Source organism: Trachemys scripta, chromosome 9 (genome assembly GCF_013100865.1).
Source record: "Trachemys scripta elegans isolate TJP31775 chromosome 9, CAS_Tse_1.0, whole genome shotgun sequence".
Taxonomy (NCBI): Eukaryota; Metazoa; Chordata; order Testudines; family Emydidae; genus Trachemys; species Trachemys scripta.
The window spans coordinates 21,745,277-21,765,483 of record NC_048306.1 but is presented as its reverse complement, the minus strand read 5'-3'; the positions used below and the strand labels follow the sequence as shown (position 1 = coordinate 21,765,483).

At 44.5% G+C, this 20,207-nt stretch overlaps 1 protein-coding gene across 7 annotated transcripts in view; it reads left to right on the top strand.

The window, feature by feature from the left end:
* Positions 1-20,207, top strand: part of ARHGEF9 (Cdc42 guanine nucleotide exchange factor 9) — a 270,682-nt gene that overhangs the window by 172,159 nt on the left and 78,316 nt on the right. For all 7 annotated transcript variants that reach the window (XM_034781031.1, XM_034781030.1, XM_034781037.1 and 4 more), the window contains one exon: positions 5,933-6,112. In XM_034781031.1, coding sequence (XP_034636922.1) covers positions 5,933-6,112 — 180 coding nt within the window. The remainder of the gene's footprint in view (positions 1-5,932; positions 6,113-20,207) is intronic.

Genomic DNA, 20,207 nt, shown 5'->3' with positions numbered 1-20,207 from the left:
GGGCATAAGATCCCCCAGTGAAGAGGGGGAAAGCCCCATTACTTGCTTGGGCAAAATGCTAGAAAATGTCCTATAGGAAACAGTCCTGAACTGATCACTGGGAGATGGTCCAGATGGGATCTGAGAGGGTTTTTCTGTTTCTTAGTCTATGTAAAAGTAAAGCACTGCCTTGCCTGACAGTAAGTCCTCAGTACACGAGGCCCCAGTGTTGACCCGTAAGGTGAGACAGTTTCATCTGGAGTTGGGAGTCAGGGTTCTTGGCTTCTGTTCGCAGCTCAGCCACTGTCTTTGTGTGTCCTTGGGGAAATTGTTAACTTCTTTATGCTGAGTCAGTTCCCCATCAGTGAAATGGGTATAACAGTTCTCACTTATCACAGAGGGGTACTGCCATTCTGAATTACTATGTGTTTAGATAGTGCTTTGGGATCCTGCAATGGAAGGTACTATACAAGCTGCAGAATATTATTATAATGATACTGTGCAGACACCAAGTATTATTAGTATGTTTTCCAGAAACAGGTCAGTTGTGGATTTTAGTAGGGGAGCTTTCCTTTCCTTTATGAAAATGTCACATAGGAACTGGATCAAACCAGTGGTTTATCTAATCCAAAATTCTGTTTCTGGCAGTAGCCAATACCAGTTGCTTGATAGGAAGGTGGAATGAGCCCTGAAATGGACAATCATTCTGTTCTAGTCAGATTCTTATACTATGCCCATTATCATGATATCTGAGTCCCTCTGTGGTATCGGAGAACCTATAACCTGGTCACAGGGGAAGTTGTTTCCTAACCCCAAGAAGCTGGTGGTTGATTTATGCCCTGAAGCATAGCAAAAATTAAACAGTAAAAATTAAACCCAAAGTTTCTAATAAGAAATGGATGCTAGTAAGAAATGAATTCTGCTCAAGGCCTTTGCCTTCTGCTGTTATTGCACAGAGAGATCACTCAGGGGAAGACGTCATTTACACCAAGTGGCTTCTGTGCTTTTGGGCTCTTCAGTTCAACACAAGTAGCTGACAAATAAAACTGGTTTTAATGGGACCTAAGACTTTGGTCTACAAGTACATACAGAATTCATTATGCCTCAGAAACAAAAGCAAATTATCATCTGCTGTGTTTTCCTAGCTGGAAAAGTACCAACCTCCATAGTTTGTCTCTGTTGCACACTGATATTGTTTGTGTAGTGATGAGTGAACTTTAAGAAGCTGGAGGAAGAATTGGGCTTGTGCCATGACATACGAGTCCAGATTCCACTTCCCCTGTTCAGGTCCAAGGTTTTATTCAAGCTCCGTCTCCTGTTGGAAAGATAGGTTTCAAAAAGCATCTCAAAGTTCAGCTGCCATTGCAAACTCATCCAACCCTTCTTGGGCTGAAAATCTGGTGAGATCAAGCTTTCTCATGAGACTTCTGGTACTTCCTACCATTGGCTTGGTTTGACGTGCCACATGAGAACAGCCTTGCTCATATTGTTTCAAGTATGTTGAAGCCTGGATGTGAGATGCATGTTGGATTAGAAAGAGAGAAAGTTCATTTAAGTTTTTGAACTTCAGAACGGTTTTGATGGATTTGGTTTGCATTTTTGGCCAAGGTGCTATCTCTTTGTCTATATTTATCCAGCTATTTATATCACAGCCATCATTATAATATCTGGGTTGGTGCTTTTATACTGACTAGTAGGCCATCTCCACTGTCATGAGAGATGGCTGAATTGAAGACCTAAGGTGTCCATGTAGAGATGGGGATGAGCCAGAAAGTTAGTATCTGGGTTTGAAATGCCTCATGGGTTAGGTATGTCCAAATCAGGTTTTGATTCAGCTCACTATAGAGATTGGAGCTTTCTGGTGTGTTTGGCTCTTGATCTGAATTTCCCTAGATTTTATAGGATTTGGTTCTAACCTGTCTCTCGTTCATTGTCTGTTGTTGCTGCTGCAGATGTCAAGCCCCATCTCTATAACCCTGCCTTGTACTAGTCAGGCTGCCTTACACGTACAGCCCAATGTCTCACAAAATGAACCAGAGAGAGAATTAGACTTTCGCTTCTAGGTTGTGGCATTTTTTTCAATGGGTGCAACATATGTGATGGCTGGAGCCTGAATCCTGCCAACCTGCCTCACTCCTTTTTGGTTTAGATCACACCTTATTTGTGTTCTAGAAGTCACAGCCATCTTCACTGGATTTCGTCAAACGGAATCTCCGTTCCTTTGCTCATGTCCCAGAATGAGGGCAGGAAGGAAGCCCTGGTAAAGCAACTTGGAGCCTTTTTTCCATCCTGTGTCACTGAAGAGTGAAAGTGAAGGAATTTAGGCTTTCTTTACTCCTCGTGTATCAACAAATGCCTTTCAGAGTCATTGGACTCTGACATCTAGTGAAAGAATCTTTCACATGCTCACAGTGATAAAGGAAGGGAAATGTCCAGCAAACGGCCTTCCTTACCTGGCCAACAGAGAGTCTCTGTCACCTACCATCGCTGACCATGGTGCAGTGCTTAGGATTTGAATTGTGTGGGTCAGGCTCAGGTTACTCTATCCTGCCAGCACAATAACAAATCTAAAAGAAAATCACTCTGAATTTTGTTCTAAGGAATATTTTTGTGTGTGGAGCCTGTGCCCAGGAATAGCATATGTGGAGAGGTAGAGGGAGGCGGGGTGATGGTGGTGAAGAGGATTAAGCCCTTTGTACAATAGCCCTGTTTCTGGATCATCTTGAAAACTAGTATTCAATATGGTAATTAGCCACATTAAAAACTGGTAGGTTTTACTTCTCTTAAGGTGTTAATACACAATACAACTATGAATTAAAATACACAACACTGCCTGGGTAGTGTGTCCTGAAGAGAGACTATCCACAATTAATTAGACATGAAAAATGCAATGGAAACAAACGTACATAAAAATGGGATGTGGTTAAAACATGGAGTTGGTGGTTAGGAGATCTAGATTCCATTCCGAGCTCTAGCACTAACTTGTTGTGTGACATTGGTCACGTCACTTAAACTTCTCTGTGCTTTGGTTTCCCCATCTATAAAGAAAGCTAATTCTCCTTCTTGATTTATCATAGGGATTATTGGCGACTTAACTGATTCGTGTTTGTGAGGGCCTTGGGGATCTTCTGTTGTGTTAGAAAAATGCCAAGGGTTGTTATAAGGAAGTCCTGTAGTAGAACCTATTCCCTCTCCAGAGCTGGGCAAATTGTTTGAAACACATTGCACAATTTATCCAATATATTATTTGAAAATAGGTTGGTTGAATTATCAGCCCAGCATTCCAGTTGTGCAAATAATGTTTAAAAACATTCATTGAGTAATTAAGGAAAATATAAAGAAATTTGTCAAATAAATGATTTGACCATTATTTGACCGGCTGTACCCATCTGAGAAGCTTCTCCAAAGCATGTCCTGTAATAAGGGTGCTGTAAAGAGGCTAGACCCATGGGTTGGTCATCATAACCTGCATCATTTTTCCAGACTAATTCTTGCCTAACTACCGTAATGCTAATTCAGAGCCCAGTGTTCTAATAGGCTGAGCACCTCCTGTGCGGTATGAAGTGCCTTCAACTCCCATTAAGTTCAGTTCGACCTGTACCTTGCAGATGGAGCTGTGCACCAAATGCCCAGGCTATGACATCTGTATGGAAGTTAAATACACATCAAGGTGCCTTCTACATGGGTAGATTAGGTGCAGTGCTAGTCCCATTACGGGCTTCTTGTTAAATAGGTCCCCTTATCAAGCTGGGCCCTAGTGCATTCTCTGTCCTCAGTGTGCGATTGTAAGGAGTTTGTTTTTGATGAATTTCCAGGGAGTTCTAGAAAGGGCTGTAAAACAGACATTTGTAGAAAGAATATTTTTTCTTCACTTGTCTCTGGACTTGAGGACAAGTAAATTGTCACTTTTGTTAGCAAGTATTTAATGTGTTTAGGGCTACTGGTCCACCAAATCTGGATGTCCTTTGGAAAATGTTGGAACCTGACAATATCACTGGGAAAACTTGCAAATATAAGCAACCTACTGGCTTTATGAAAAAGGCAGAGGTGCAGTCAAAGGGCCTGGGCACAGGACCTCCTGAGTTCAGATCCTGCCTCTGAAACTGACTCCTTCTGTGGCCTTGGGGATGTCATGTGACTCCACTCCCTCAGTTTACTCATTTGTAAAATGGGTGTAACTAATCTTACCTTATCTACTGTAGATGGGGAGAATAGTCCGTGCTTGTAGTGTGCTTTGACGATGAAAAGCATTAAGTATCAAGATTGAGCTAGATTTCGTTTTCTATGCACAACTGATTCTGATAACTGAAGAGTTGAAAGCCCACCAATATTTTTCACAAACCTATGAAGCTTGACTTCTTAGAGGAATGTCAGATCAAGGAATGGGGTAAAACAAGTCCTGCAAATCTACTCATGAGGATCTGTCTTCTTATACACTCAGAACCTGTGCAATAGTGGTGAAAGATTTACTGCAAGTTCCTTCTGTGCAGGCAAATTTTTGATCAGATATTTCTTTACTGACTAAACTTCTAGAAGAGGAGTCAGAATCCTCTAACAGTTCGCAGGGCCTCTGCTTTCATGTAGCCTCCATGATGGGTTGTTTTCTTTTGTGTGTCTTGCATTGTTAACCTAAATTGAGTGGACGTCTGTGACTGTTAAGTTCATGCCATGTGGAAAGTCCCTAATGGCTGCAGAGTTGGGTCTCTTGCTTCCCGAGATGAAATACTGATTTGGAACTGAGCCCATATCAACCACATCTAATACATCTCAAGCTACAGAATTAAAGAGCAGGGTTTGAGGAGGTGATCCGAGAAAAGCTGTGTAACTAGCACATGTAAAGCTGTCCCTTCCTGGCATGGTCACCAGGCTGTGTATACCCATCCAGTCTTATCGCTCAGTGTACAGTTCGTTCACTGAACAAAGCATAAGCAGAATTTATTTTCCTGTTTAAAACTGTGCGCATCCTTGTGAAAAGCAATGGGTGATCCCAGTTACGGTTGGATTGTTCTCATCTAGACATGTGAGGAGGAGGGCTGACATGACTCATTCCATGTTAATCAGGGGGTTGTGGAGGATTAGATGGCTCAGAAAACTGTTAATGGAAAACAGAACCTTTCACCTCTAGGTCACGGATATGAATGTACCCTAACTCAAAAGAGATTGAGTGTTCCGTGTTCATTGTGGCCTGGGGGAGATGAATTCGGGGGCCTCCGTCTAGTTTCTAGTGGACAGGTGTTTGCATCATGAAACCCATCACCACAATCAGCACTAAACTGACACTCTCAGCAAACCGACCAAGGGTTGAATGGGCTATTGAGTCTGTTCTTCCCTCCAGCTCTGGTTTAAGACAAATCAGTAGGTTGGGGCAGGGAAATTTTGCTCTGCCAAATGCCCATGCTGCACTTCCTCTGTAGATCGAAGATTTCCAACATGGTCATCCATTAATTGGAATTGTCTGCAAAATCTCAGCCACATCAAGATGGGAATATACCACTTTGCCAAGCAAAATATAAAAGACTGTCCTGTTCCTAATTATGCCATCTTGGCAAGGAATTTTAGCAACACCCAGATATATACTGTGCTAACTAAAGCATACATGAAAGCCTAGTTCCTTGAAAAGCATGTGTGCATAGGTGTGGCTCAGAGGTAGGGTGATGTCTTTGCTTGTTAATCACGTAGGGCCTGATCGTGAGAAATTCCGAGCCCCAGCAAACACTGTTCCCTTTAGCACCTCCCAGTGTCAGGACCTTAGCAACTAAGAAATGGGATATTCTATCTATTTAAGGGTTTGAATAATGTATTATTAGTGAAAATGGGGGTAGCAATGACAATGATAGTAAATGGGGGGGGTTGTTTATTCTAGCTGAGTGTTTTGTTTTTACATTGTGTATGTGAATGTTTTTGGGTCCCCGGACAGAGTGTTTGCTGACTGTCTCTTGTTTTGTTTTTAAAGCTGATCAGTGGTGGTTCTATTGTAAGTGCTGAGGCAGTATGGGATCACGTCACCATGGCCAACCGGGAGTTGGCGTTTAAAGCAGGAGACGTTATCAAGGTCCTGGATGCTTCCAACAAGGACTGGTGGTGGGGTCAGATTGACGATGAAGAAGGATGGTTTCCCGCCAGCTTCGTAAGGGTGAGTGGCTCTCTCTTCCTTATCTCACTGCACTGGACTGTTGCTGTCACATATGAAATGTGGGGCCAATTTTTTGCATTTAAAACTCCCACTGGCTTCAGTGGGAGATTTGGTTGTGCAGTAAATGTGGGATCAAGCTCCAGTATTTGTATCACTGATGTTCCATGTGTATATCCCAACAGTGCGGCCTTTCTCCATAACCTCCCCATAGCAGACACAAGCAGTCATCTTTGCAAGGGACATGGACCATTTTCCATTATCTTTGGTTTTATACTGAAGCAGATTTTTGCTGTATCCACCCAGCTCTTGGGGTGCCCCACCAACCCACCCTAACAAAGCAAAGCCTTTCATAGTTGGGAATGACATCAGAGCTTTATTATTATTTTGTCTTCAAAGAACAAAGGCACACTAGGAAACCTTCCTAGCTACTGTCAGCTCTTGCCATTTTAATAGGGATCTCTCAGTTCTTCATCAGAGAATCAGGAGCCAGATGTTAACCGTGTCCTTTTTCTTCTTCTCGTGCTTTCTTTCTTTACTATAGTGGTGCGGGGATAGGCAGGATCATAGATTTTATTCCTTTGAAGCCTAGAGGTTGTGGTGCAAAAATGAAGATTTCTTTTCTCTTGTAAAATCATTTAAAGATGATGCTTTCCTTTTAACGTTTCAATCAACTTGACAAGCTCGGTGCTGGTGGGAGGAAAGGCTGTTTTATATTCAATATATGATGAGGCCCAGGCAGTATCCAGCAGTGATGCTGTTTTGTTTTATTTCTCTGCTTAAATCACCATTTTCGACCCACACCCCTCCCCCAGCTCCTTTTCTGGGGGTTCCTGCATTATCAAGACTCCTCCTCATGTTTCTCCCATGTTTAGCCTTTGAGGCGCCATTATTTGGCAATGACCCTTCTGGCCAAGGAAGCCTGGATAAAACCCATTACCCAGTGCTCCTTAATGGCATATAGAAAACCAGCCCTACTCTCCGCTTATCTCCCCCACACACCCTTCCCACTGTGGAATTTCAGCATGTTGCTCGTGATCCTTTCTTAGCTCTGGCCAGACCTGAGACTAAGAGGTAAGGGACAGGAAATCAAATGTGGGTCACCTGTGTGGTAATGCAAAGTCTGATGATTAGACCACCAGGCTAACTAACCCTCCTTCCTTCATTTTGTTTAATGGGATACTCTGGGCTCCACCTTGCCCCCACTGAGATCAAAAGGAGGTTTGAAAATGTATTTATAGGGGGGCAAGACTGAGCCTTGTCAGATAATGATCCCATTTGTGAAAAATTCCCCATCTGTGTTGATGAGAGAACCTGGGGTTACAAAGGCCAAAGTTTTAAAATCCAAATTGGTTTTTGTTATTGTTGGTTTTGTTTTTTTTTTTTGTAATTCCACTCAGTAAAGAGTGAAATTAGCCTGGTCAGTTTCACTTGCCTATTCTCATTCAGTGCTGGTGTGCTTGGATTGGCAATTAATCATGTCAGGTTGTAATAGGTTTCATAAACAGCCCCACCACCCACGACCATACTTTTTTTTAACACAAATAAACAAAACCACTTAATGTAGGGGCTATACTACTTGATCATTTGGATCAGTAGCCTCTCAACAATTCCCCTAGCCCATAGCTATTCGAAGGGTATGATGTTGATTTTAGAAGACAATAAAGACAAATGAGATCAGTTAAATGAATCCAAAACCTTAATACACTGAGGCTTCAAAAGATGCATTAACAGTAATTCAAGGAGCATTCTTGTGCCGAGGGAAGCGTTGGCCTTTACGTGTGAGTTCCTTGCCTGTGTTGTTTAATGTCACAGCCTCTTGGCCTGCTCTTGCCTGCACTGAAATCAGGTCACCCATTAACTTCACTGGGAGAAGGATCAAATCCTCCATCTGTGAGATATGTACTCAGCTGGGTTTGAGCTCAGAGTCACTCCCTGGGACTGAATGATGGACACCTGACAAGGCATAGGAGAAGGCAGAATCCATACTGCTGCCACAACTGTGCCAATTAATACTTTACAATGGATACTAGACATTCCAAAAAATTGCAAATGGAGGTCTGCTATGGTGAACCCCAAGTTCTGCATGGGCAGCTGAAAGGGAAATTCAAACACTTACATCTACAAAGCAGTGACACTTTTTCCACACGGTACCACAAACCTACAAGATACCACAAACCAAGGCACTCTGTCCTGGTTTATCAACTGCAAGAACAACTGCCATTTGAGCTCTCATGTTCTTCTCCATTGTCTGAGGTTGCCACTAACCTTTCTTGCCTCTTCATGTCTATTCTTCAAATTCCGTTTTTCTCCTTTTACTGACCAAGAAAACCCTCAGGTGTGATTCTCACCAGATGGTTGCTATAGCTTTGGTGGTCTTCAGAGGCAGTGGCTGTAGCCCCTCATTAGCTTGCAGCCCAAGCACTGCACTGTAAAAATTCGTGAGAATTTGAGAGTCAGTCTGCATGCTCCTTCAGGGATTCATCGAGAAACTAATCAAGGGAGATTTTGGCTTTTCTTTCCCTGCCATCTTCTTTCTATACTGTGTACTTTATATTAAACTTGTTGTTTTATTGGACAAGAGGACTGCGTGTGTTCCTCTCTTTATTTTGAGTCCCAGAGCTAGTCTACACTAAAAGCGCTGCACTGGTGAAGACCCTCTATGCCGACAGAAGAGAGCTCTCCCGTTGACATAATAAAACCACCTCTGCAAGAGGCAGTAGCTATGTTGGCAGGAGAAGCTCTCCCGTCAACATAGCGCTGTCCACACCGGCGCTTAGCTTGGTGTAACTTACATTGCTCAGGGGGGTGGCTTATTCACACCCAAGAGACCTAAGTTTTACCTACATAACTGGTAGTGTGTACAAGCTCCTACTCTATGTATATGACTGCACCAAATTCCATGGGCTGGCTAGAGTTGTTCTGTTATGATTCACATGACAAATATTTGCACTGTCTTTTATGTCCACATTTTTATTAAATAATGATAGAAGGAAACAAAGCAATATAGAGTCCTGGAGAGGATCAAAGGCAGTGACACAAATATAATCCCAGATCATATTACTGCAGACAAGATGCATCAGAGAACTCAAAACACAGACTGGGAACTATCCCATGGAAAAGTTGTTTTAGAATGAAGCAATTTCACAGATAGATACGGTGAGGCAATTGGTGACAGGTGAACCTCATGTTTAGGAATTGCTTTATAAATAAGCACCCTGAGGTTTAGATCCTTGTCAGAACCATCTGAATCTCTGCTAGCTGCAAAACTGAGCTGGAAAAATCTTATTTCTGGAGAGAATTCAGATACTTCCTGCCTCCTGTCAAACCATGTGAACAGCTTTTTGCATGGCATTTGGCACCCACAAAGTCTGACTGTAGGAAAAAATCACATTTGCAAGTGCAAGGGAATAATTCTGACCTACAGATTAATTTGTACCTTCTGCTCTATGTTTATGTACATAACTGTGAAGGGTTTATGCACACAAATACCCGGGACTTCTAAACTGCATCTGCAGGATTAGCATGTATACCTGTTTTGTATGTACAAAACCTGCCTTTATCTTAGGTGCTCTGATTGTAACTTGTGGTTAACCCGGAAGGAGGGAGGGAGATCGGAAGGAAGAACAGGGAGTGGCTGTGAAGTTTGATTTTCAAGGGAAGAAACTAGATGTTGGGAACAGGGAGTTGCTGGGGTCTGAGAGGAAGCAAAGGAGAGGAGGGCATGTGGCATGGTGAACCATGGTGGATGATTTGCTATAGGAAACCATCCTGCCACTCACTCGTGGAGAAACGAGGCTACTGAAAGCTCTTTAATCTTAGAGAAGCAGATGAGGGCTCCACAGTTCTTCAGATTGAAGGCTAGATAGAGAGCTTGGTTTGGGTCCGATTGAAATATCTACCTGGTAGTTAAGTGCATACTGTCAAGTGAGCATTCCAGGAAACAGTACAGAACTTATCTGTCAGGGTGCAAATGTCAGCCCTGTATTTAGCTGCACACTGTCAAGTGAACATCACATGAGCTGACTGGGATGGGAGTTAAGTTTGGAAAAGTGGGGGAATTTTACTAAAGGAGTCCATGGGTTTATAGCTGTGACACTATCTGACGTTGGTGGCTCTTCCCTCTTTTCAATAGAGGTGTTGCTCCTGCTATAACATTGCTAGAATTGTATGTGTGCTATTTGGCTTTTTGCTGCATTCACATCATGTTCTGTGAATGGTTCCCATGTGATAGTCCAGAATCACATTTGTGAACTCAAAAGGTTTCTAATATAGAATAATGTCTACTCTACAAAGGCACAGGAACTGCAGAGCTGATAATCACCACACAGTTGGGTTCCTCCGAACAGAGGTGGGTCCAAACCAAACCCGCAAACTCCACATCCAAATGTGGCTCCCTGTAACGTGCCACACCGAGCCCAGACAGGACTCAAGCACTCCCGAAACAGATTAACTAAACACGGCCAAGTTTGGGCTTAGACATTTCCCATGGAAGCAAATTTCAAAGAGGAGAAAACCCTAATGCTTATCACCATGAACCTCAACCTAGAGACAAACAGCTCATGCACTGCAGTTGAATGCACTTGGCCTTAATTCTGTGGGTTGCCAGGATGAGTCACTGGGATGTATTTCCCAGCACCTGAACAGCAGTGATTCTTGCTCATATTCATGAGGTTAAACTAATTAGCAAAGAAGGGTCAAGAAGGATTTACCACCTCTTCCTACCTGTCAGGGACCTGGAGGGGGAGGGTAGGGCTTCCCTCGAAGCATTGAAGTAGGCTCGTGTGCAGATTCTGGTCATTTCACTGTGGTTTTGGTGTGTGGGGAAGGTGCATTGATAGCCTTTGTTCCTTCGTGTCATTCTCAACGTTTCCCTGACTGTTGCAGTTCTAGGCTGACGTACTTGCTGGCATGCTACCTTTGACTCACATTACTTCCTTTCTGGTGGCGAGGAAGTGCAAGATAAAGCTTTGCAAGCTTTTAAAGTACTGTTTTTAGAGAGGTACTAAACCAATGTCTTGTCTAAGTGCTTAACAGCTCATATGCTCTATTTGGTAGGGGTGTTTAACTTTCATTAATGGGTGCTGTGATTCTCCTCTCTATTGCACACACATCATTCCAAGGGCCATGTCTAGCTGGCTTTCTCATCCTGCATTATTTTAGGGCTGAGCCCTGTTGTGTGTGGGCATCTTGACGGGATAGCCAACCAACCTCCAGGCTTTTATTATTTAATTGGCATTAATTTAGCACCGGCCACTGTGATACCTGGGTGAGGTTTCAGAGGGTAGAGAAAGGGGAATGGCATCAAAGCAGTACTCACCTGCTGAAAGTGTAACGTTAAGAGTACTTAAATAAAATGGTCTGTACTGCTGGGCCAGCACATTGTAAGGGAAATTTTAGTCCTCTCTCCCATGGCAAATCCAGCATATCAGTAGCCATAGGGATATAGTCATATGCAGAGTGTATGGAATCAAGGTACCATAGGGACAGGATGCATTACAGACAGACAGAAAATGATGGACTTTTAAAAGCTGGTCTCCCTTTCAGCAGCCACATAGTGCAGATACAAATAATTGCAGGTGCAATTAATGCCACTTGATCATCTCAGTACCTGATTTGTGGGCTCAGTCGGATACTTGAAGGTTCACATATAGGTAACTGTGCCCTCGTTTATTTGCACCAGTAATTTTGCAAGCACAAGAAATGGAGATTGGATTGAGACTGGTCTTAGAATCAGGCCCAAGATGCATAAGTCAGTGCAGTCCATCCCATCGCCTCTGCTGTGCACCTAAGTTGGCTGGGAGGAGCGATCCAATTTCTGCTTCATAAAGTGACAAATGTATTGTCCCGTCTCACTGGCTCCTGCATGTCTGCAGTGCCATGCTTTGCGTAGCCATCTGTATGCAGTTAACTGAGGGCTTGTCTTCATGGATAGCGCTACAGTGGTGCAGCTGCACTGGTGCAGCTTAGTAGGGGCTTCGCCTCGCAATAATGTCACAAATATGCATGTGCGTGTCTGATGGACTTTGGCGTGTCCTAGCACCTAGCCCTTCGTTGCGTCCTAGCACCTGCTGCCACTGGGGACTCCTGCTGGTGATCCGCAGCAAACAGGGCCAGATCCAAAGCCCATTGAAGTCAATGAAGGACTTGCCATTGATTTCAGTGGGCTTTGCCTCAGAGGGAGAAATACAACCTACTTCGGGGGCTATTTTTGCTTATCCCCTCAGATGCAGAGTATAGCGTTGTCTGCACATGCTCCCTGCTGTCTGCTCCCGCTTTTCAAGCCCCAGAAAGAAATAGGGGGTGTTGCTGAGCTCAGGGGGATGAGCCTGGGATGGGTTTTTTGAAGCTGATGGACTGCAGAAGGGAAGGGAAGGGAAGAGAAGGTGTCTGAGCCCGTGTGTGGTGAGTGGGTAAAAGTTCCGAGCTAAGGGAGGCAATTCTGAGCTGTGGAAAGCCACATGGGAAAGGGGTGGGTTCTCGGCCTGGGGGAGAGGGCGGATGGTGGGGGCTGAAGAGAGCTGAGGGGGGTTGGGACGCTCTGAGCTGGGAGTGAGCCTGGAGTATTGGAGCAAGGGGGAATGGAGTCACTTGGGGGTTGAGAGTGGTGCAGATGGCAAAGTATGAGCTAGATGGGGCGGGGGGAGGAGAGTGAGGACTAGGAGAGAAGAGTGAAGGGGTCCCAGAGAGATAAATGCTGCTTTCTTGCACCCTGCCCTTTACTATCAAGTGTCCCAGTTTTTCCTCCTGAAAGGGGAAACGGGGAAAAGATGCTTCTTTCTCCCCCCTCCCACCACTGCAAAGCACTGCGCTGTGTGACACCCCGGCCCAGTGTCTCCAGTTCTCATTTTGGAAATACGATGCACCTGCAGGGAGGGGGGCGAGGGTGCAGATACCTACCTGCAGCCCTACCAGCTGCCTTGCCACACAGTGTTCTCACCTCCCCTTTCATACCCAGGGGAAAGGGACTGTAACTTCGACCCTGCCCGGACCATCAATGGCTTCTTCCCAAACAGCATCTTGCTGGCCCAGTGATTTATACTGGATAGGATGAGGAAAGTACATTGTTTCTGAAGGGAGTCCTCTACCTTGAGTAAGGTATAGCTAGGTCCCCTCTTATACAGAGTGCAGAGTCTGTGGAGAGACTGTCTTAGTTATTTGTCTCACCAACGCCTTGCCAATGCCTTGATTGGGGGCTCTTTGCACTGCTGGAGTACATGTAGCAATATATCGTGTGGCTGCAAACACACAGACAAAATGGTCATGACATTGGCTAACCACAAGCTTTTAGCAGGAGGAATCGAGTTCATACCTGCAGCTCAATATACACTGGTGTAGCTTGGTGAGTTAGAGGATTGTAAGGTATAGCTCTTAGTCTTGGGGCTGCATGCAGCAGTTTATTTATGCAGGGTCACTGGCGTATCAGACAATGGCTTGTGATTGCTGTGTTGTCATTGAGCACTGAGCTGAGATACTAGTTGGTTAAACGCAGCTTTTAGCAAAGGCTGGGCCATTCACACTGGTAGTTACTGTAGGGTCACTGGTGAGTGCTGGTTCAGTGAAATGGCAACAACTCTGTGAAAGGACCTGCTTGCATCATTAATCCATCATATTACTTAATTGTGAGTTAGAATCCAAGATGACATATTATCTGTTATTTCTGCCATTGCAAATCTCTAATGGAAGGTAATTAATAATCCAGATGGCTGATCACACATTTGTTTTCTCATGCACTCTAACTGTTCTGAGATGATCAGCCTTTAGTGTGCATTCAGGTAAAATGCCCTTTCTATAGAGCATATGCTTTAGGTGAAATATATAATAATTACAGGTCAGCGAATGTTGGAACTATGCCATTTGGTTATTTATGCATAATTTGGGAATAGTTTCAAATTAATAAGTCACATTTAAATAGGTTTGATATGACTCGCATGTAATATTAACCAGCACAACGAAACAATCCGCTTTCCTTGACTCAAACTTATGATCTTAAGCTGAAATTTGTATTTGGCATCAGTTTTTGTGAATGTCTTGCTTTTTTAAGTTTGTGAAGGACTGAGCCTCTGCAGGTGATATAATTATGCAAGTACTTGCCATGACTCCATAATAAGGATTGCATTTTGAACTGGGCTTAACATAAGGCATCCATCGCTATAGTTCTGTCTGTGTCGGTGGCCGTTCAGTGGGAAATTTCCCTAATGTTAACTTTTATGCATCTTGAATTTTCTCTGTAGTTTTTCTTCTGATTCTTTTAATACATTTTTAACTGGAAGTGTTTGAAATTGGTCTGTAGCTGAAATTTACTGGGGCAACGTGTACCTTTAAAACAATGGTGTGGTGCTCATTGACTTATTACTTTAGGGAAGTGCTTTGCTCATCGTTTGCCTAGTGGGGGGTTGTTTATGACAGCACTGCACGCTGGTTTATTATTATAGGGTTGCTGATGAGTACCCGGGCTGCTGCTGCTATTTTTTCATAGGATAAAATAGCGCAGGGTATAGCGGTCCAGGCTGGTGATCCAGGCTTATTCCTGATCCTGGCCATTGGCCCAAATTCCCTATGCTGACAGAGGATGGGAGCCTGGAGAGACCTCCTAAGAGCACGCTGTGTGGGAGTGATGGCAGGCAGTCCAGAAAATTGTATCCAGATCTCCTTGTCTGAGTGAAAGGCACCCAAGCCCAGGGCCTGGCGGCTGCAGTGACCTGGGGCTAGGGAAGAATGGAAATCTCAGATGAAGCTGGAAACAGGAGAGCACTAAAGTGTTTGCTGTTTATGCCCTAAATCCACATTTAAAAACTGCCATAGCCTTTGTAACCAAATGATTTGGGTGCAGTGCTGCTACAGCTGGCGTCAATGGGATGTAACCCCAGGTGGTGCCGGCAGCAACAAGGCCCAGGTTCTAGATCTAGAGGTTCCTCTTAACAATACAAAACAGAACCAACTCGAGCCCCCACCCACTCTCAAGGGCTGAGTCCATGTATAATAAAAGAAAACTTGTATTAAAAGGGAACGGGAACTCAGCATTAATTTGGGAAAACACTGCAACAGTGACACAAAAGTACGTAAACCATAAGTAACCCCCCCCCCATACGTTGGGCAGTGTCCTTTGCCTCAGTTTCCCATCCTGTGGTGCGAAAGTCCCTTTAACATGGAGCTCCCTTTCCCTCCGCTGCATCCCACTCCCAGCTGGCTGTCCACGGTCAGCAAAGACCCAGAGTTCAGAGATGCGTTCACGTGGCTTCACCTCCCACCCCTGAAAGGAGGTGGGGGCTTCAAGCAATGGCTCCAGTGCTGCTGTTGCTTGAAACTTGTCACCGCATCTGCAGCTGGCTCACTGCTGCTGCTGCTATCTCTGCTTCCACCTCTGCCAGAGCCGTAGCACTCTGCTGCTGCTGGCCGCCTGCTGCCGCTGTTATCTCTGCCACCACCTGCCACCTCTGTCCCTGTTATCTTTGCTGCCGCTCCGATCTGCCACTGTTCTCGCTGCTGCTGCTTGCCGCTCCCTGTCTGCCACTTCTGTGTTGCCGCCTTCTGAGGTTCCACCACTCACCACGCAGCCTCTGAGTTCTCTCACTGCAAAACTGTCTCCACACCAGGACTAAGGTTTAGTCGCTAGACCTGCTCCTCCGTGATTTCAGCTCTAGTAATCACTGAACAGAAACAAGGATCTCTCGGAGTCTGGGCAGCTCCGTCTTTAAATGCTGGAGGAGGGTGTCAAATGGTATCTAGGACTCTTTAAACAGAGTCCACATCACCAGCTAGGAACACCTGTCCCCACCCACTCTGATTTTTCACTGGCATTTGGCGTCCATATGCCTTGCTTAACAAATGAGGTTCCCTTCAGGGCGACCCCTTTAATCAGGGCATGCTAAGTACAGTTCTGCTCCCCTTTACTCATACCCACAGGGTAACATTTCTTGACCCCCTGCATTCAATAATAAAGTGAGTTTTAACTCAAAACAGCTAAAGTGGTTCACTTTGGCAAAGCAACTGTGTGTAACCCTCCGCAGCCCGAACACAGCACAGCTACTTCTTAGCAATAGCCTCCAGGCGAGAAGGTACAGGAGGTAATCAGGGTTCATACAAAGGCAATTGAATTCCCAAAGCTATAGTCTACATTCAGTTTATGTATAAGCGTCTCTATGGACCCCTTCTCCATAGCACCTGAACACTTCAAAAACATTTGTAAGCCACCCCCATGGTAGGAAAGATTATTTTACAGCTGGGAAACAAGAAGCTCAGAGAGATTGTGATTAACCCAAGGATACACGGGAAGTATGTGGCAGAGCTTTGAATCCAACTCAGATCTCCCGAGTTCCAAGCCAGACCATAGAATGATCCTTTCTCTCTTAAAGAACTACTCTTATCAGAATGGCTAACCACTCTGTAGCGGGATCAAGGTTAGACAGCAAGGGAAGGCTGGTTTTATGCAGTGCCAAGTGAACAGAGGAGATCTGGAAAGTTTGGATCAAGTCAGATAAACACTCAAAAAGTAGAATGCTTCCCCAGAAGGTCTAAACCTTTAGGGTTAGCAAAACTAGACTGAAGTTCTTGTGAGGAAAGACTGACAGAGTTTCCTGATACTTCCGAATTCTGGTTCCATTGGAAACCTAGAACAAAACCAAACCAAACCCAGTAAAATGTTAATCAAATGTCCTCGAAGTGCAGAAATGTTCAGATTAAGATCAGAAACAGAAATGTCTAAATACCATGAGAGATGGCCTCTCCTTTTGAAGCAGAGACATGAAATGTAGAGTATGTGCTGTAGGCTATGTGCTGGTAACTATGAGTTATGTTTGTTTTCTGTGTCTTGCACCTTTAAATGGAAGGAAATTTGCTGCCTGCTGTGTTCTTAAGCAGTTCAGGCTGGATCATACTAAAGTGAAGAACACATTCTGCTTTCTCTAGTCTGGAGACTTCACCTTCATTTTTTCTTTGTTTTTCCTCAGTCCAAAATAGAACTCAGCTAGACTAAAAATACATGTTTTGTCTTTTTTTTTATATAGGAAACCCAATGGAAAATAGCAGACAGCTGATGCAAAACCTGTCCTCACAAGGGTCCCCATATTGTGAATTCCAAGCATTCAAACATCATGACTTAGGCCTCCAAAATCACAGGATTGACTTAAACATCATGAGAGTTTTAAAAATAATAAATGTTGGGTTCTTATTTGCCTTTTGGATTCTGAGCCTTTGGGGGTTCATGCTTTCACACTTTTCTCCACAACCACAAGGACCAAAAACTTACCTTTTTTGGTTTTTGAATGACAGCTGAGAGTCTCACATGATCACCTGACTCCAGGAGCTGGTGCTTTAAGAAAAACATCCAATATTGCAAGCCTTGCAAAAGCACCATGAGATTGACAACAGTGAGGTCCCAATCTGGTATGGAGACTTTGCCAGTCTGAATTTGTTGACCTGCAAGAAACACTTTAATGATGGGAATAGGGTAGGATGAGGAGAAACTTAGAACTTTAGCTAGCATGAGCAGAGGCTTTAATATGAACATTTGCCCTGTTTGATTTTGAAGGTGTATTTGGGTTTGAACAGTGATGATCACATCATTAGGATTTCTCTCCCAGCAGAGCGCCAGTGCAATTGTTTGTTCTAGAATTTTAGCCCTGTTTCTATTCCAAGCATGAACCCAGGGTCTTTAAAGCACCACCCCCCGCAATCAGTGTGATCTATATAGCTAAAACAGGCCCCAGAGAACACTTTGAAAGCCTACCCCATCATGTTAGAGTTATTCAGAAGCAGGATGCGGTGGTTTATTTTTCAGTGTAACACATTACTCTGCTTGTGTATGTGCAACATTGCTCCCTCCAGTCTTACACAGAGGGATGCACTGTTCACATTGCTGGAGGAATAGCCCCGCTGGGAAGAACCATGCTATGTGACTGGCTATCAATTGTCCCTGCAGACTTCGTTCAGGGGCAGTTTTTCTTACCCCATTTTCAGGTGCTGGGAAGCAGGCTCTGTGTATCTGAGTTCTGCATCTTCTGCTCGAGCTCCAATCCAGTGCATCAGGCACCCAGGCAGAGGGAACAAAGGGCGTCAACCCAATGTTCCAGTTCTGTCCATTTGGCAGAAATCCTGCAAAATGCCCTTGGCCAAGGAAATTTCTCTCAGCCAGGAACCCTACACAGCCCGAAAAGTGGGTGTTGCGGGGTGGGAAACAGAGCATGGCCACGTTTACCAGGAGATGGAATGATTCAAGTCCATCTTTTCAGCAGCCTCCACTTTTCAGCTGTTTCGCGTGCCGCGGCCGCTCGGGATCTCCCCCTCCCTCCCGGGTTTGAGAGCCTGGGAGGGAGGGGGATCAGCGGCATGCGAGCGGCAGCAGCGGAGGTGAGTTAGGGCGGCCGGGGCACATTTTTAGGGGCGGCATGGCCCACGCCAGAATGCTGCCCCTAAAAATGTGCCGCCCCAAGCACCAGCTTGTTTTGCTGGTGCCTAGAGCCGGCCCTGTATCTAGCATCTCTCTACACTAGCATTTGGCTCCTCTTTGCTAATTACTGCCCAGTTATGTCTTGGACTTACACTACTTCCTAACATGGGGCTTGCTGATGGATTCTGCCAGGTAAATGCCACATTTGCCCTTTGCAATAACCATTGCATTTGTCCCTGGCATTGCCGCTGCCGGACTCATTATTGCGATGGAAGTGTGCGACGATTCTGCATCCATACTCCCCCGATCCACCTTGCATGCACTAGAACATAAAAAACAGGAACTGACAGACGTATTCACCGTGTTTCCTTTCTGCTCCATCACACAAGACATTAAACGGACTATCCGCTCTATTGTCATGGGGACAGGTACAAAGCATTAGTAGTCAGTGGATGGTTTCCTTATATAACAAAAGAACAAAGGTGTTGTTTTGAGGGGGAGAGGGAGTGCTTTTGTTTTCACTTCACTTTCTAGACTGCCAAGCTCTACAGGTGCCTCAGTCATCCCGAAGTGCACCAATAACTACGGCCTCACCAGGCAATGCTAGGGATATCTGCAATATTGGGGCGGGGACAGCGGTGAGAGGATGTGGTTGGTAGGATGATTAGAATAGTCAAGACACCTGGATTCTATTCCTGGATTGGCCAGGATCACCAGGCATGTGGTCTTTGCTTCGGTATCCTCATATGTAAAGTGGTTATAATAATACTGGGCTAAATTGTGTCTTTAGGCAAGAGGCGGTGTGCAGGGTGCATCCTTCCAGACACAGCCCTGGGAGGTGTTGTGCCTCTGAGACACTGCACCAAGGAACAATGCCCTGACCCAGTGCTGTCAGGGACTAGGCGGGTGCATTGTAATTTACTCAACGTCTGGGTAGCCCACACGGGGGAAAAGAGGTGTTCTTACTCCTCTGTATGTCTCTATGCAGGCAGACACAGACAATATAACAGGCAGTCGAGCTACTGCGCTTGCCTCATAATAATAATAATTCCTAGCTGTTATAATACCTAGCTTTCGATCACAAAGCTCAGGTGACTGCCATTATCCCCTTTTTACAGATGGGGAAACAGAAGCACAGAGATGAAGCGACTTGCCCAAGGTCACCCATTAGGCCTTTTCCAGTGAGTCATGGTCCAGTGCCTTATCTATTAGACCATAGTGCCTCCCTCAGAGTGAGACGGTTAATTTTATTCATGTTTGCAAAGTGCTTTATGACTCGCGGATACAGCTCACTATGGGCTCAATCCTGCTCTCGCTGAAATCAATGGGAGTGTTTCCATTGATTTCAACGGGCACAGGATCAAGTTGTATATAAGTGGAAAGTATTACTAGCATTTGTTAAAAAGTTGGGCCTGTCAATATTGCTTTAGTCTCACAATTTATTTAAGTGTGTAAAAAACCCTTATAATACACAGAATTCTTTAATTGTTTTAAAACAGTGACTAAAACTGGGATTACATATTTATTTATTTATTTATTTTATTGTAAACATTCCTTTCCAGCAATCTGAACTACCCAACATTTGTCTGTTTGTCTCTCCGGGCGTTTGGGTCACTATCATCACTTAGGTATCCTAGTGCCTGAGAATTAGAAATTCAAAGTGACTCGAAACAAAAATTAAAATGACCAGTCAGTTGTCACAGCCCAGAT